We start from the raw sequence: 15183 nt of genomic DNA, 5'->3' as shown, positions 1-15183 counted from the left end.
CTGATCCAGATATTCAACATGCTAGATACTCGCACTCAGCGAGCCGCTCGGATCGAGTTGTTGAGTAGTTCACACATGGCGATTGACAGCCGAGTTTAGATCACCGAGCGAACGGCGAGATAGTGAGAGAGATACAAAGAGAGAGAGCATTAAACAGAGATTTGTATATATGGGGGGAAGAAAGGACCAGAAAAAGAAAGAGAGAGAGAGATAGACAGTACATCACTGATAGACTTGGTTGCAGAGCTGAACTTTAAATGAGAGAGAGATTTTCATTAAGCCCAAGTGAAATTCTCCATCTGTTCCCTGGTTCTCACTGCACGTGTGTCGGCATTGTTAGTAATGATGCTGTGTTTGTAAGAAGTGCAGCGTAAGTGTGTATGAACAGAGCGTCGGTACAGGACTGGATCAGGGACCTAACAGGGGTGCCGCCTGGAATTTTTATTATAACGTGTCTCACTAGGATTTTGAAGAAGAAGAATGCCGTTATTTGTCATATATAAGATAAGATAACACTTTATTGATCCCGAAGGAAATAGCAGGTGTGAGAGATATCTTATATCGTTATCTTATCTTATATATACATGTACACATGTACAGTGGAGTAGACAGGGTTAAGGGCCCTGCTTAAGGGCCCAACAGTGGCTGTATAGCAGAGCTCTACCTACTAGGTTACCACTGTCCCCAAACTATAAGCAACAGTTTTTGTTATAGCTTCATTATTCTTTTAAACTCCTTTTTAATTACAATGAGTGATAAATATAATGTTTAGATGATAATATTTATTAGGCCTTTTTATAAGACCTCACTATAGGTGAGCCGTTAAAGACGAAAGCTTTTTTTCTGCACAATGTGTGTCGATCCTCCTCTAGTTCATCATCAGTCGTTCTTAATCACCTGTTGACCCTGTTGGCTTGATATTTTTGGTTGGAGTGATATTCCTCTCCTAGCATTGACACAGAAGTGTTTAAGAATCCCATTTACATTTACATTTCAGCATTTAGCAGATGCTTTTATCCAAAGTGACTTACAGTACTGCGACAGTATACAGTCTAAGCAATTCAGGGTTAAGGGCCTTGCTCAAGGGCCCAACCATGGCAACCTGGCAGTGGTGGGGTTTGAACCAGTGACCTTTCGATTACTAGTCCAGTACCTTAACCACTAGGCTACAATGGCCCTACAATCCCAACAACACTGCTGCACCTGATATCAGTACAACACACACTACAGTTACCATGTACGTTTCATAGCAGTGTTAAAAATGCTTCATCACCCAAATAACATCTGGTCAGTCGGGGCCCCAGTAAGGGCTCTTACCATTGATTTATGAGGGGAACAGGGCAGTAAAGGTTGGGGGTGGTACGCTACAGTCAGTGATTGGATGCCCACAAAGTGCAAAATAGCAAAACTGTAACTCATAAACGAGTAAATTAGTAAATTTAGAGTAAATGTGTTTTTAGAGTAAATGTGCAATTATTTGTAAATATTTTTTCCAGAGTTTCTTATTGCTAATTGTCTATATTATATATTATATATTATATTATATATATATATACTTTAAACTGTTAATTTGTCTATTTTTTGTACCGAGTGCCCTGCTATCCCTTTGCTGCTGCAACACTGAATTTCCCCACTGTGGGACTAATAAAGGTTTATCTTATCTATCTTATCTTATCTTATGAACATACAAGAGCAAAAAGCAATTAGTGCAGTGGCGGCTTTGCAGTCAGGGTAATGGACTAGTGATCAGAGGTTCACTGGTTCAAGCCCCACCTCTGTCAAGGGGACACTGTTGGCTCCTGAGCAAGACCCTTAACCATTAATTGCTTGCACTGTATTCCATCACAGTTGTATGTTGCTTGGGATGAAAGCATCTGCTAAATAACGTATGTGTAAATGTTGTTTCACTCTCCTCCTGGCAGTGACTGCTTTGGTTAAATGAGAGCATGCTGAAGTATTTAGGACAAACTTCTGATGTGGATTTGTTAATCGGTTGCAGTAAATGAAAGCATGTAAAGCACAACAGTCTATAATGAAGGGATTTACCCATCAGTTCAGTAAAATGACCTATTAGTTGTAGAGTTTCCTCTGTGTACATGTTGGCTCTGTAGGTAATAATGCAGCGTTTTTAACTGCAGTGTACGTCTGTGTTAATGGAATTGAATCTGGAGTCGCATTGCTGAGAGGCACCGCTACAAAATGGCCAGAGGAAATCATTTGCCCCGCTGCTTTTTAATCCCCCCCCCCCCCCCCCCAGTCCTGCGGTATCGCACAATTTTCCCGCTCTGCGCACCAGAATAAGCGTATAACCGTGTCTCCTTCATCAAACGTGTCAGCATGACTCAAAGTGAAGATTTATTTCTTTATTTACTGCTGATTTATTGCTCCCAACAGCGCAGAAGTAATAATAATAATACCAATGATAATAAATGTCATCTATGTAGCACCTTTCATATATTTCAATCGCAGCTCGGGATGAGAAGACGAAGAAATGAGGAAAAAATGATAAACAGGAAGTGAGAGTCATTTACAATACACAAACGGGGATGAACGGAATGAAACACAGTCTAAAATACAAGAGCTTAAGCAGAAAGATCAATAAAATATGCAATTATATTACGATAGGCTTCAGCAGCTTTCGGTTTATTTTATCTGTATGTGTCTCTCATCTGTTTGTTTGTTTATTAGGATTTTAACGGCATGTTTTACACTGTGGTTACTTTCATCACAGAAGCGGTAGTTACTCATTACACAAGATTCATCAGTTCACAAGTTTAGTGTCTCAATTTAGTGTCTCTAATTCACCTCACTTGCATGTCTTTGGACTGTGGGAGGAAACCGGAGCATCCGGAGGAAACCCACGTGGACACGGGGAGAACATGCAAACTCCACACAGAAAGGACCCGGACCGCCCCAGGACCTTCTTGCTGTGAGGCGAGAGTGCTACCCACTTAGCCACCGTGCCAGGGCAACTACACAGACATGATTGGCTATGTCTGAGGGGGTGGCCCTACGAAGGAGAGGCACCCTGTCCAGGGTACTCCTGGCTTGCACCCAGTGTTTCCCAATGTAACTGGACCCACCGTAACCAAAACAAAGCGGTAGATGAAATAAAATGAATTTGAAAATATTCCAAACACTGAACGTTTCCACTGTATCCTCTTCTACCTATATCAAACCCACCTCTACTCAATATTAGGTTTACAGTGCATATGATTAAAGTTTAGTGCTAGTACATCTAATATCCTGTCCTGAGGTGTCTGACCCTTGTTAATATCCATCTCTGCAGGTGCTGGAGCGTCTGTTCCAGAAGGGCTTCAGCGTGGCGGCGTCGTGCGGCGGCGGAGTCGACTCGTCCCAGTTCAGCGAATACGTGCTGTGTCGCGAGGATAGACGGAGCCAGAACACGAACACGTCCCTCAGGATAAAACAGGAGCCGCTGGACTAAAAAAACACTGCACTCCTAACTCCTAACAACTTACACACATACACACACACACACACACACACACACACACACGACTTCGTACGCCTGGTAGCAACAGCGGAATGCAATGGAAACAAACACAAACAGCCAAAACACCCATCGAGGCCAATCCAAAGACTAGAAACACTTCAAACACCGACACTGTTGTTTCTCGCAGGCCAAAGCCAACGCCATTGTCAGTGCTGTCAGTAGTTCCTGGCCTGTGATGATGTTTGGGGTTTCTTTACATTGCGTGTGGACGGGTTGTGTTTAGGGACGCCAGCTAAACCACACTGAACAGCACAGGGTCTCTAGACCTCCGCCAGCGATTGTTATTCCTTCTTGTTTATAGAGTTTTATGTTTTTCTCCGTCCGCCACACTGATGTATACAGTCTTTAACGCTAGGATTTTTTGTTTTTCTTCCATGCTTACTCTCAGTTTCTTTTGTTATATGAAGGATGAATGCGAGTCATGTTCCAGCGGATCGCAAGAGCCAGTCTCTGCTTTCTCCGAAACGCACCCATGGCCCGAGGCGGCCGGGTTAACACAGCGCATGCTGTAATGCATCCACAGCCCAGAGAAGGCCGCTTTGTTTAAACAGAGCTGCGAGCAAACACGATTATTACCGAAGCCCTTCCTGTACAACCAGGTAACACAGAGTGTGTGTGTGTGTGTCTGCACTTCCCACAACACACTGCTGATCATTCAAATCTAACAGCAGCTAGGAGCCAGTACCGAACTAAAAGAGCGCACATTCACGCTGACCTTTTAACGATCGCAGGCAAATGAGAACCAGCGCTCGCGTACAAGCTCGAGTACGTACTTGTGCACTTAAACAAACATGGGACTCTCCTCTGAGCGCTGAGCTCATGCCTGCTGGCTATCGGCAGAACAAGCAGCCATTCAAGGCTAGCACAGCACGCCAAGGATCAGAGTTAAAGCAGCTGCAATGCTACGAGCTCATTAGCGGGAATTGTTTTTAATATCAGTGGATTCAAATGAATCATTTCTTTACAGGTCGAGTGTAATTCCAGGATTCCATCGTGTATTACATCAGATATAGAGATGATTAAAAGAACACGCCAGCTTTATTTTCTTTACAAAGAATGGTAATCATTAACCCATAGCCAAAAACCAACTAAAATATTGTTTTATTTCTTAGACAGGGTTTGGGGAAAAAAAACTGTTCTGCAATTAAAAAATAAATGTAATAATAAATTAATAGTACATCAGTATTTTCTAGGCATGGCAGTTATTTTTATTCATCGGTGTGATGACCAACAGACGATATGTTGCTTTGATGTTTTTTTTATTTTTTATTTTATTGATGCATTTTCTCCAATTTTTCTCCCAATGTAGTGTAGTCAGTTTGTCTTCCGCTGCTGGTGGATCCCCGATTGCAGTCGAGGTGGGTACACTGCCGCTCACGCCTCCTCCGACCCGCGCGCAGCCCTTAGCGGAACCCTTTTTATCCTCTCTATCTGCCGATCAGGGTCTTTACACAGCGTTTGAAGACCCCATCCACATAGTCCGGTCGTCCCGCCCTAGCAGAATCGCGTCTGCTGCAGGCCCGCTAGATGGCACCCAGCCGACCGGAGGCAACGTGAATTCAGAATCTCAGCGCTGGTGTGTCGGTGGAATATCTCACTGAGCCACCTGGGCGCCTAATGTTATTTAATAGTATAGTGTTGAGTAGGAAGAGCACCAACCATTCGATTTAGCCAAACTTGCTCCTTTTTGGGAGAAACGTGCTTATTAACACTAAATGAATCTGTTTAGTCAGTCCCATGACCAAAAACATGAGCATTTATGTCAGTGGTAAGTTTTATTTGGCTAAATTTGCATCCCTAGTTTTCACTCTCCTGGTATTTATTCTGCCCTTCATCATCCATCACAGATTAGGTTGTTTCCACGGACAAAATCCTTCAAAATTTGGCTTAAAAAATGTGCCGTTCTTTTTCTGGACGTTTCCCCTTTGACTCCTAATTTAATCATTTCCAATTCCTGATTGACACGTGTTTAACCTGCGTCCAGGTTTATTACCTGGATAGTGTTGGGTTCTAGACTAAGCTAAGCTCCATGTGACCCCCCCCCCCCAACCCGCGCAGGCACCCAGACCAGTCCTGGACTTTCATATCTCAGCGGCAGCGGGAGAAGACGTGCGATCTTCCCTCCTTCAAACACGTCCAGCTGTGTTTGTGTAGATGCTCTGTGTTTAATGTTCACTCGTTCAATAAGCACAACTAATAACAGTAAATGAATTATTTCTGTATGTAAGTGAGCAGCTTTGAGTAAAAAGATTTTACTGATTGATCCGTGACAAACTAAACTGTACAAATGTTACATAAATCTGTGATTCGTTGATTAAATCAAAGTTAACGAGGGAAAAAAGTCATACATTTACATTTTCAGCATTTAGCAGACGCCTTTATCCAAAGCGACTCGCATTACAGTTACAGTATACAGTCTGAGCAATTGAGGGTTAAGGGCCTTGCTCAAGGGCCCAACAGCTTTAACCTGGCAGTGGTGGGGATTGTGCAATGATCCTTTGGTTCAGAAGGTATTTGTTTTTGTGAAAAATTAATCCTCTGATCCCTAATTCACTAACTCATTTTTAAGAACACATTCTATTTTATCCACTCACCACATCACAAAAAGAAGCAACCTGACATATCTGACCAATCATGTTACTCAATGCCTGTCCTCTAAACCAGCACACACAGTGTGGTCCACACCCAAACCGTATGAGTCCGGACCACAGACTTTTATACAAAGGCAGACCAGAGATTCGTACCCAGTCATTTATAACCATGAACAGCTAATTTAACACCAGACCCTGAACTATTTACTCCTTGTTCAAAACTATCAGAGAAATACTAAAGACACTCGTAAAACGGCTCTCAGATGGCTAAATTAAAAAGTGTTTACCCTAAAACCCAGACAATACCATAATTCATCCTTGGCTGGGAGTCTTTCTGTCGCCCATATTGATCAGAGAGACACTTTAAACGGCACAGTATGACGCACGTCTTTAATTTGCATAGTTTAAATACAGTATGTATTGACAGATTTGCCCCACACCTTCATTTTAAGGCTTTTGGGGGTTATTTCTCAGTACAGGGAAACGTGTTGAAAAAATTATTCCTGCTAATTATACACACACTACAGTTAGAGTAAAAAGATATTATGCTTAAGCGTTTCTTCACTTTTCATCCCGTGTATTGAGATCTGATGACACACAGATCACAAGTGAGACGTTTAAACCTGAGGGGCTTACAGTCGAGTTAAACACAATACAGAACTGTGGCAAACCTCAGACTAAACACTGATTCAGGACAAAAAAATGAAAACAAAGGAGCAAGTCAAGCTGATCGCTCCTTTTACGTCTCCAAAAATGACCAGCTTTAGCCATTCTTGTGTATTTGTGTAGTTTACAGATTCTGTTTCTGTTTCTGTAAATAAAAGTTTTGTTTTTATCTTCCTGGTTAAGATTCAAACTGAAGGAAAAATTCTCATTACAGACTTACATCTGAAAACAGTCATTAATATGGTTGGGTTTAATTAGGTCCAGATTCACATTTTGCACTGTATTTACCAAACAAATGGTCGTAGTGTAGTGTGTGTGTGTGTGTGTGTGTGTGTGTGTGTTGAGTGGAATGATCCGCTGTTGGGCTAGAGACAAGTCGGCTTTGTTCTGATCCAGAGTTGACTTGCTCCTCTGATCTCCTCCACCACAAACGGAATGGCAAACCAACTGCTTACATCTGTGTGTGTGTGTGTGTGTGTGTGTGTGTGTGTGTGTGTGTTCTACTTGGGATGCTACACCCCCTACATTTACATTTTCAGGATTTAGCCGACGGCTTTATCCAAATACATTACAGTTACAGTGTACAGTCTGAGCAATTGAGGGTTAAGGGCCTTGCTCAAGGGCCCAACAGCAGTAACCTGGCAGTGTTGGGGCTTGAACCAGCGATCTTCTGATTACTAGTCCAGTACTTTAACCACTAGAATACCCCCTTGATGTGACTCCCCAGTCCTTCCAACCTACGACACCCTCTGAGATCTACACATCTTTGTATGTGTGTTGATTTCCCAAAATTAGAATAGAATTGAATAGAATACAATAGGACGCCTTTATTTGTCATTTGTACAGTATAACAAAATTCTTTCTTCGCATATCCCAGAAGCTGGGGTCAGAGCGCAGGGTCAGCCATTGTACAGTGCCCCTCGAGCAGACAGGGTTAAGGACCTTGCTCAAGGGTCCAACAGTGGCTGCATGGCAGAGCTGGGATTCGAACTCTCAACTTCTCAGTTGATAACCCAAAGCTCCACCCACTAGGCTCCCACTGTCCCTATAAACAAGTCACATAAACAATCAAAACTCACCGAGGTTCACAATATTTTAGCTGCTTACTTTTAATTTATAATACATATAATAAAAGGGAGCAGGTCTTTTCATATGCACAGGACAGGACCACACCCTAATCAGGTCGCCAGTCCATCGCAGGCCAAACCACACTCCCACATTCACATGCAGAAGTATTTTTGGGGGAATAGGGGGCAGATTATATAGATAAAACCCCCAGAACATGCTGCATGCCAAAAATAAAATAAATGAACAGGTTTTCTCTGATTTACATTGTTCTTGAATACACCTGGTCAGTATAGCACACGTAACGTGCAGCCAGTTCTAACGACTGGTCTCCAATTTCCACAAAACCAGCAGAACCAAAGCACCGTCTACCGATTATTCAACACAACCAAACAGATTATACAATTAAATAAATACAGATTAATCAATCAAATAAATACAGAATAATCAATACATTTAATACAGATTAATCAATACATTTAATACAGATTATTTAATAAATTAAATACAAATTAATAAATTGAATACAGATTAATCAATAAAATATACAGACTAATCAATAAAATATACAGACTAATCAATAAAATAAATACAAAATTAATAAAAAATACAGATTAATCAATAAAATAAATACAAAATCAATAAAATAAAGATTAATCAATAAAAAATACAGATTAATCAATAAAATAAATACAGATTAATCAATACATTTAATACAGATTATTTAATAAATTAAATGCAAATTAATAAATTGAATACAGATTAATCAATAAAATAAATACAAATTAATCAATAAAAAATACAGATTAATCAATAAAATAAATACTGATTAATCAATACACTTTCATGAAGGTCTGAGGTCTAAGGTACTGGACTAGTAATCTAAAGGTCGTTGGTTCAAGCCCCACCACTGCCAGGTTGCCACTGTTGGGCCCTTGAGCAAGGCCCTTAACCCTCAAGTGCTTAGATAATATACTCCTTTTCCAATGCTAAATGCTGAAAATGTAAATCGTCATTTATTGTAGATTGTTTATGTGCTTTATCCAACACGAAGTTTGAATCATATTATGTTAAAGGATGGATTTTATACGCCTATTAACTAAGCGTGCCGCTGAAACACTTGAACTCAGTCATTAGGAGGGGTGTCCACATACTTTTTGCCATATAGCTTAATTAGAAAAAAACACAGGATGATCAGAGAGAGAGAGTGATTTAAAAAAATAATGTGCTTGTTAAGTGAAGTAAAGTGAAGAGAGAAGTGAGTCCCACACAGCCATGTTTGGGTTTTATTTTAAGGTACCTCTTTAGGTACTTGCAGAACTGGCTACCACTCTGGACACACCATGACCTTGTTCCAGATAAAGCAGATTGTACTGTGATGTCAGTACGACAGTAAAACTAACATGATACATTGTGCAGTCAGTAATCTGTTACCTGCTTTATGAAGCTTTTATTTACTCACCTCTGTGCTGGATGTTGATGGATGAAACAGCGGCTTTATGAAACGTTCAGTGTGGTGTTCTTGATTATGTACAGTCGATGGGACGTGGACAGACTCTCCTCCGCGGGGCCTGTAAAGTTAAACACAGATTCTGAGCTCGTTCTTATAACAGGACAATAAAAATTAATTTCTGAGCAATATGTTATGTACATATATATTAAAAATGAGAAAAAATACATAATAATAATGATACAAAAACAAAAAAAGCTTCAATGTTCACCGAGGTGAAATTTTGTTATTATTTAATGTTGAAATAAATAGACTGTGGTATTTAAAGGGCATGTGATTTACAGTGTCTACATGTTTTTTTTAATTGATTTGGATTTACTTGCATATTTGCTATAATAAAAAGACGTGCTGATTATCTGAGATTTGGTCTTTTCTCTATACAAGGTTAATACACTATAGCGCCAAAAGTATTTGGACACCTGACCATGAGCTTGTTAGACGTAACATTTCAAAATCAGCTAGAACAGCCACTCTTATAAGAAGGCTTCTCACGAGACTTTGAAATATGTCTGTGGAAATTTGTGCCCCAAAAAAAAAACGTTTGTATTGCTGGGCACTGATGTTGGTCAAGAAAACCTCAGTTGACGTTCCGGTTCATTCCAAAGCTGTTTAGTCGGGGCTCTGTGCAGGACACTATAGATTCTTTAAACTGAGCTTTTCTTCATGTCTTTATAGAGCTTGCACAGCCATGCAGGAACAGGACAGGGCCATCCCTAAACTGTTGCTGCAGAGTTGGAAGCATGTCATTTCCTTTATACAATATAATTGATTCCTTACACCTGTCACATGCACAGGTAACTACAATACATGAATTCTGTCATTAGAAACCTCACAGCAAGAAGGTCCTGGGTTCGATCCCCAGGCGGGGCGGTCCGGGTCCTTTCTGTGTGGAGTTTGCATGTTCTCCCCGTGTCCGCGTGGGTTTCCTCCGGGTGCTCCGGTTTCCTCCGGTGAATTGGAGACACTAAATTGTCCACGACTGTTTGACATTAAACTTGTGAACTGATGAATCTTGTGTAATGAGTAACTACCGTTCCTGTCATGAATGTAACCAACGTGTAAAACATGACGTTCAAATCCTAATAAATACATTATTAAATAAATAAACTGTAATTAGAAGGGGTGTCCCAATACTTTGAGATGTGGATCGTAGCTTTTAGAATAATATACATTCACTACTGGGTGGCAACATGGTTCCTGAGAGCTCAGCGGTGCTATCAGCCAGTCAGGCGTCTACACAGACATGATCGGATATGTCTGAGGGGGATGTGGCTGTCTTGTGCGCAGTGCTTCCCGGACCCACCACAACCCTGACCAGGATGAAGTGGTTGATGAAAATGAAATGAAATGAAATATTTACATTTTCGGCATTTAGCAGACGCCTTTATTCAAAGCGCCTTACAGTACAGTTACAGTATACAGTCTGAGCAATTGAGGGTTAAGGGCCTTGCTCAAGGGCCCAACAGCAGCAACCTGGCAGTGGTGGGGCTTGAACCAGCGACCTTCTGATTACTAGTCATGTACCTTAACCACTAAGAGACAAAACATAACAATGAGCTTTTTAGACGCACTGATATAGAATGGGCACACTATAACAGTCTCCAATCATCTGGATATACTTTCTACGGTAGTCTAACGATTAAGGTACTGGACTAGTACTCGAAATGTCGCTGGTTCAAGCCCCACCACTGCCAGGTTGCCTCTGTTGGGCCCTTGAGCAAGGCCCTTAACCCTCAATTGCCTAGACAATATATTGTCACAGTACTGTAAGTCGGTTTGGATAAAATGCCAAAAATGTAAATGTAATAGATTTAAAAGTGTGCCTTTGGGAATTTGTGCCCATTTAGTAAAAAGCACATTTGTAAAGTCAGGTTCTAATTCATCCCAGAGGCGTTCAATGGGGTTGAAGTCAGGGTTCTGTGCATGAGGGCTTCCTTACACTAGATCAAACTGTGTGTTTATGGACGTGGCTTTGCGTACAGGTGCATAATCATGCTGGAACAGGACAGGACCTTCCCCAAAGTGTTAAAGTTGGAAGCATGTCATTGATTTTGGATAATTAGCTTAAAGTACACCACTCAGCAATGGGTTCGGCTGAAAAACCTCACTCACTCACTCACTCACTGTCTTAACCGCTTATCCAATCAGGGTCGTGGGGGGGGGGGTACTGGAGCCTATCCCAGCTTTTCAATGGGCGCAAGGCACACAGTAACACCCTGGACGGGGTGCCAGTCCATCGCAGGCAGACACAAATACATTCACCTGTAGGGCAATTCAGTCACCAATTAACCTGACTGCATGTTTTTGGACTGTGGGAGGAAACCGGAGTACCCGGAGGAAACCCACGCAGACACGGGGAGAACATGCAAACTCCACACAGAAAGGACCCGGACCGTCCCACCTGGGGATCGAACCCAGGACCTTCTTGCTGTGAGGCGACAAACCTAAACTCAGAAATTAGTTGGGCTGTTGTGACTGTCCACATACTTCTGGTCAAATAACGTCCTCAGTACTGATGTCAGCTGTAGCTAAAAGTCATTATACTGTATTTTTATGAAAATAAACAAATAATAAACGAATATGAGCTAAACTGACTGGACTTGATTATAAGCCCCATTTCAAACTAAATCAGTCGTTGTGATTATGCTTTAAATAGAATTATACATTTATACATATACACATATCAATTAAATTGAGCTAACTGAGCTAAATCAGCTAGCAGTTTGCTAGTTAGCACGGTTGCTAAGGTAACTTCAAACGTAATTGGTATTTAACAGGTCTTTCTTTTAATAAAACTCAACTAAACAAGCAAATAAAGTTTATTTCACGGCTAATTTAATTTAATATTAATAAATGTAATTTACTTACCGGACTTTTTTCACTGTTCGTCTCTGAGGTGAAAATCAGGCTGTGTTCCAAACCACACAATACAACGTATATAGTGTGCCTGCGTGCTAATTAATAGGATAGTGTGCGGTTTGGGACGCTGCCGTTAGTTTTGCTTTATTTATTTATTTATTTATTTATTAGGATTTTAACGTTACACACTTTGGTTACATTAATGACAGGACAGGTTCAAGTTTAATGTCAAACACAGTCATTCACCTCACTTGCACATCTTTGTACCGTGGGAGGAAACCCACACGGACACGAGGAGAACATGCAAACCCCACACAGAATGACCCAGACCGCTCCACCTAGGGGTTGGAACCCAGGACCTTCTTGCTGTGAGGCGACAGTGCTACCCACCGAGCCACCGAGTCCGCCCCACCTTCCGGAGTTAAATGGAATCATTTTAATCAATCAGTAAAACAGGTTTGGTTAAGGGCGGCATGGTGGCTCGGTGGGTAGCACTGTCGCCTCACAGCAAGAAGGTCCTGGGTTCGATCCCCAGGCGGGGTGGCCCGGGTCCTTTCTGTGTGGTTAGCATGTTCTCCCCGTGTCTGCGTGGGTTTCCTCCGGGAGCTCCGGTTTCCTCCCACGGTCCAAAAACATGCAGTCAGGTTAATTGGAGACACTGAATTGCCCTATAGGTGAATGGGTGTGTGTGTGTGTGTGTGTGTGTGTGTGTGTCTGCCCTGCAATGGACTGGCGCCCCGTCCAGGGTGTTACTGTGTGCCTTGCGCCCATTGAAAAGATGGGATAGGCTCCAGCACCCCCCTGCGACCCTGATTGGATAAGCGGTTAAGACAATGAATGAATGAATGAATGAATTCACCTCACTTGCACATCTTTGTACTGTGGGAAAGGACCCGGCCCCAGCGAGTTATTCTCACCGATTTTTATCCTGATCCAGGAGTGTTCTTTTCCATTATTAAAAAGCACCAATCCACACGAGTCACTGAAAGATTTGTTGAGTTAAAAAAAGAATATGATAAAATGACTTTTGGCTTTTGGCGCTGTGGCCTCATAGAAATATAGGCCTGGGTTCAATCCGCAGGGTTCTTTCAGTGTGGAGTTTGCATGTTCTCCCCGTGTCTGCGTGGGTTTCCTCCGGGAGCAACCAAAAACATGCAGTCAAGTTAACTGGAGACACTGAATTGCTCTATAGGTGAATGGGTGTGTGTGTGTATGTGTGTGTTCGCCCTGCGATGGACTGGCGCCCCGTCCAGGGTGTTACTGTGTACCTTGCGCCCACTGAAAAACTGGGATAGGCTCCAGCACCCCAACGCGACCCTAACTGGATAAGCGGTTAAGACAGTGAATGAGTGACTTTTGGCTTTTGTCGCCGTTGCCTCATAGCAATAAGGACCTGGGTTCAATCCACAGGGTTCTTTCAGTGTGGAGTTTGCATGTTCTCTCTACATCTGTGTGGGTTTCCTCTCAAGTGCCACCCTTTTTTGCTTTAAATTTGTTTAAGTCGCAGTTAGTCCGTATCCACCCTGAAACACTGGTCAGGATACACGAACAATCAATATCAGGACATTTACTCACATGTTGGGCCAATTTAACTTCTGTATAATTACTGTCATACACACTCACCTAGCACTTTATTAGGGACACCTCTCTGGTGCCTGCAATTATTATTTTATAAGCTACAATTACTGACTGTAGCCCATCTGTTGCTCTGTACATTTTTGTCTATCTGTAAGAGACACTTGCTTCGCCCAGGGCTTTGAGGCTGCTGAGCAAAGTGGTACTTAAAGTTTAACTAAAGTTTGACATGAATCACATGGACAAAAAAGAACAAAGTGTTTTTTTTTTAGTGCACCCATGATTGTTCTAAAGCTCATTTGATTGGGATGGTGGGAGCCTAATGTGTAGAGCTTTGAGCTATCAACTGAAAGGTTAAGAGTTTGAATCCCAGCTCTGCTATGCAGCCACTGTTGGGCCCTTGAGCAAGGCCCTTAACCCTCTCTGCTCCTCTCTGTTGACCCTGCGCTCTGACCCCAGCTTCCAAACAATCTGGGTTACGGACAAAAGAATTTCATTGTACTGTACACCTGTATATGTATGTATACACCGATTAGCCATAACATTAAAACCACCTCCTTGTTTCTACACTCACTGTCCATTTTATCAGCTCCACTTACCATATAGAAGCACTTTGTAGTTCTACGATTACTGACTGTAGTCCATCTGTTTCATCTGGTGGTGGTGTGTTAGTGTGTGTTGTGCTGGTGTGAGTGGATCAGACACAGCAGCGCTGCTGGAGTTTTTAAACACTGTGTCCACTCACTGTCCACTCTATTCGACACTCCTACCTAGTCGGTCCACCTTGTAGATGTAAAGTCAGAGACGATCGCTCATCTGTTGCTGCTGTTTGAGTCGGTCATCTTCTAGACCATCAGTGGTCACAGGACGCTGCCCACGGGGAGCTGTTGGCTGGATATTTTTGGATGGTGGACTATTCTCAGTCCAGCAGTGACAGTGAGATGTTTAAAAACTCCAGCAGCGCTGCTGTGTCTGATCCACTCATACCAACACAACACACACTAACACACCACCACCATGTCAGTGTCACTGCAGTGCTGAGAATGATCCACCACCTAAATAAGACCTGCTCTGTGGTGGTCCTGTGGGGGTCCTGACCATTGAAGAACAGGGTGAAAGGGGGCTAACAAAGCATGCAGAGAAAAAGATGGACTACAGTCAGTAATTGTAGAACTACAAAGTGCTTCTATATGGTAAGTGGAGCTGATAAAATGGACAGTGAGTGTAGAAACATGGAGGTGGTTTTAATGTTATGGCTAATCGGTGTATATTTCCATTTCATTTAGGTTTGTTTTGGTCAGTCATGGTGGGTCCGGTTCCACCGGAAAATACCCTGGAATACACCAATCCCCCCCGAGACATGGCTGATCATGCCTGTCTAGGCGCCCAGTCGACTGATA

At 42.2% G+C, this 15183-nt stretch overlaps 1 protein-coding gene and 1 long non-coding RNA gene across 5 annotated transcripts in view; one reads left to right on the top strand and one right to left on the bottom strand.

Moving 5' to 3' along the window:
- LOC134323391 (BTB/POZ domain-containing protein kctd15) overlaps window positions 1–3871 on the top strand; it is a 48495-nt gene extending 44624 nt beyond the window's left edge. For both annotated transcript variants that reach the window (XM_063004916.1, XM_063004914.1), the window contains exon 5: window positions 3290–3871. In XM_063004916.1, the coding sequence (XP_062860986.1) occupies window positions 3290–3448 (159 nt within the window). In that variant the 3' untranslated portion in view covers window positions 3449–3871. The remainder of the gene's footprint in view (window positions 1–3289) is intronic.
- Window positions 1–12292, bottom strand: part of LOC134323392 (uncharacterized) — a 29220-nt gene extending 16928 nt beyond the window's left edge. The window contains exons 1-3 of one of the 3 annotated variants that reach the window (XR_010014047.1): window positions 12218–12292; window positions 9302–9410; window positions 3237–3477 (exon numbers count right to left, since the gene is read on the bottom strand). This is a non-coding gene — a long non-coding RNA (uncharacterized LOC134323392). Of the gene's footprint in view, window positions 1–2625; window positions 3478–9301; window positions 9411–12217 lie in introns of those variants that run through there. The other 2 variants (XR_010014045.1, XR_010014046.1) reach the window with 2 other exon arrangements.
- Window positions 12293–15183: the final 2891 nt, after the last annotated feature.

This window comes from Trichomycterus rosablanca, chromosome 11 (genome assembly GCF_030014385.1).
Source record: "Trichomycterus rosablanca isolate fTriRos1 chromosome 11, fTriRos1.hap1, whole genome shotgun sequence".
Classification (NCBI taxonomy): Eukaryota; Metazoa; Chordata; class Actinopteri; order Siluriformes; family Trichomycteridae; genus Trichomycterus; species Trichomycterus rosablanca.
The sequence above is the reverse complement of the archived record's forward strand: the minus strand, read 5'-3'. Positions and strand labels throughout refer to the sequence as shown.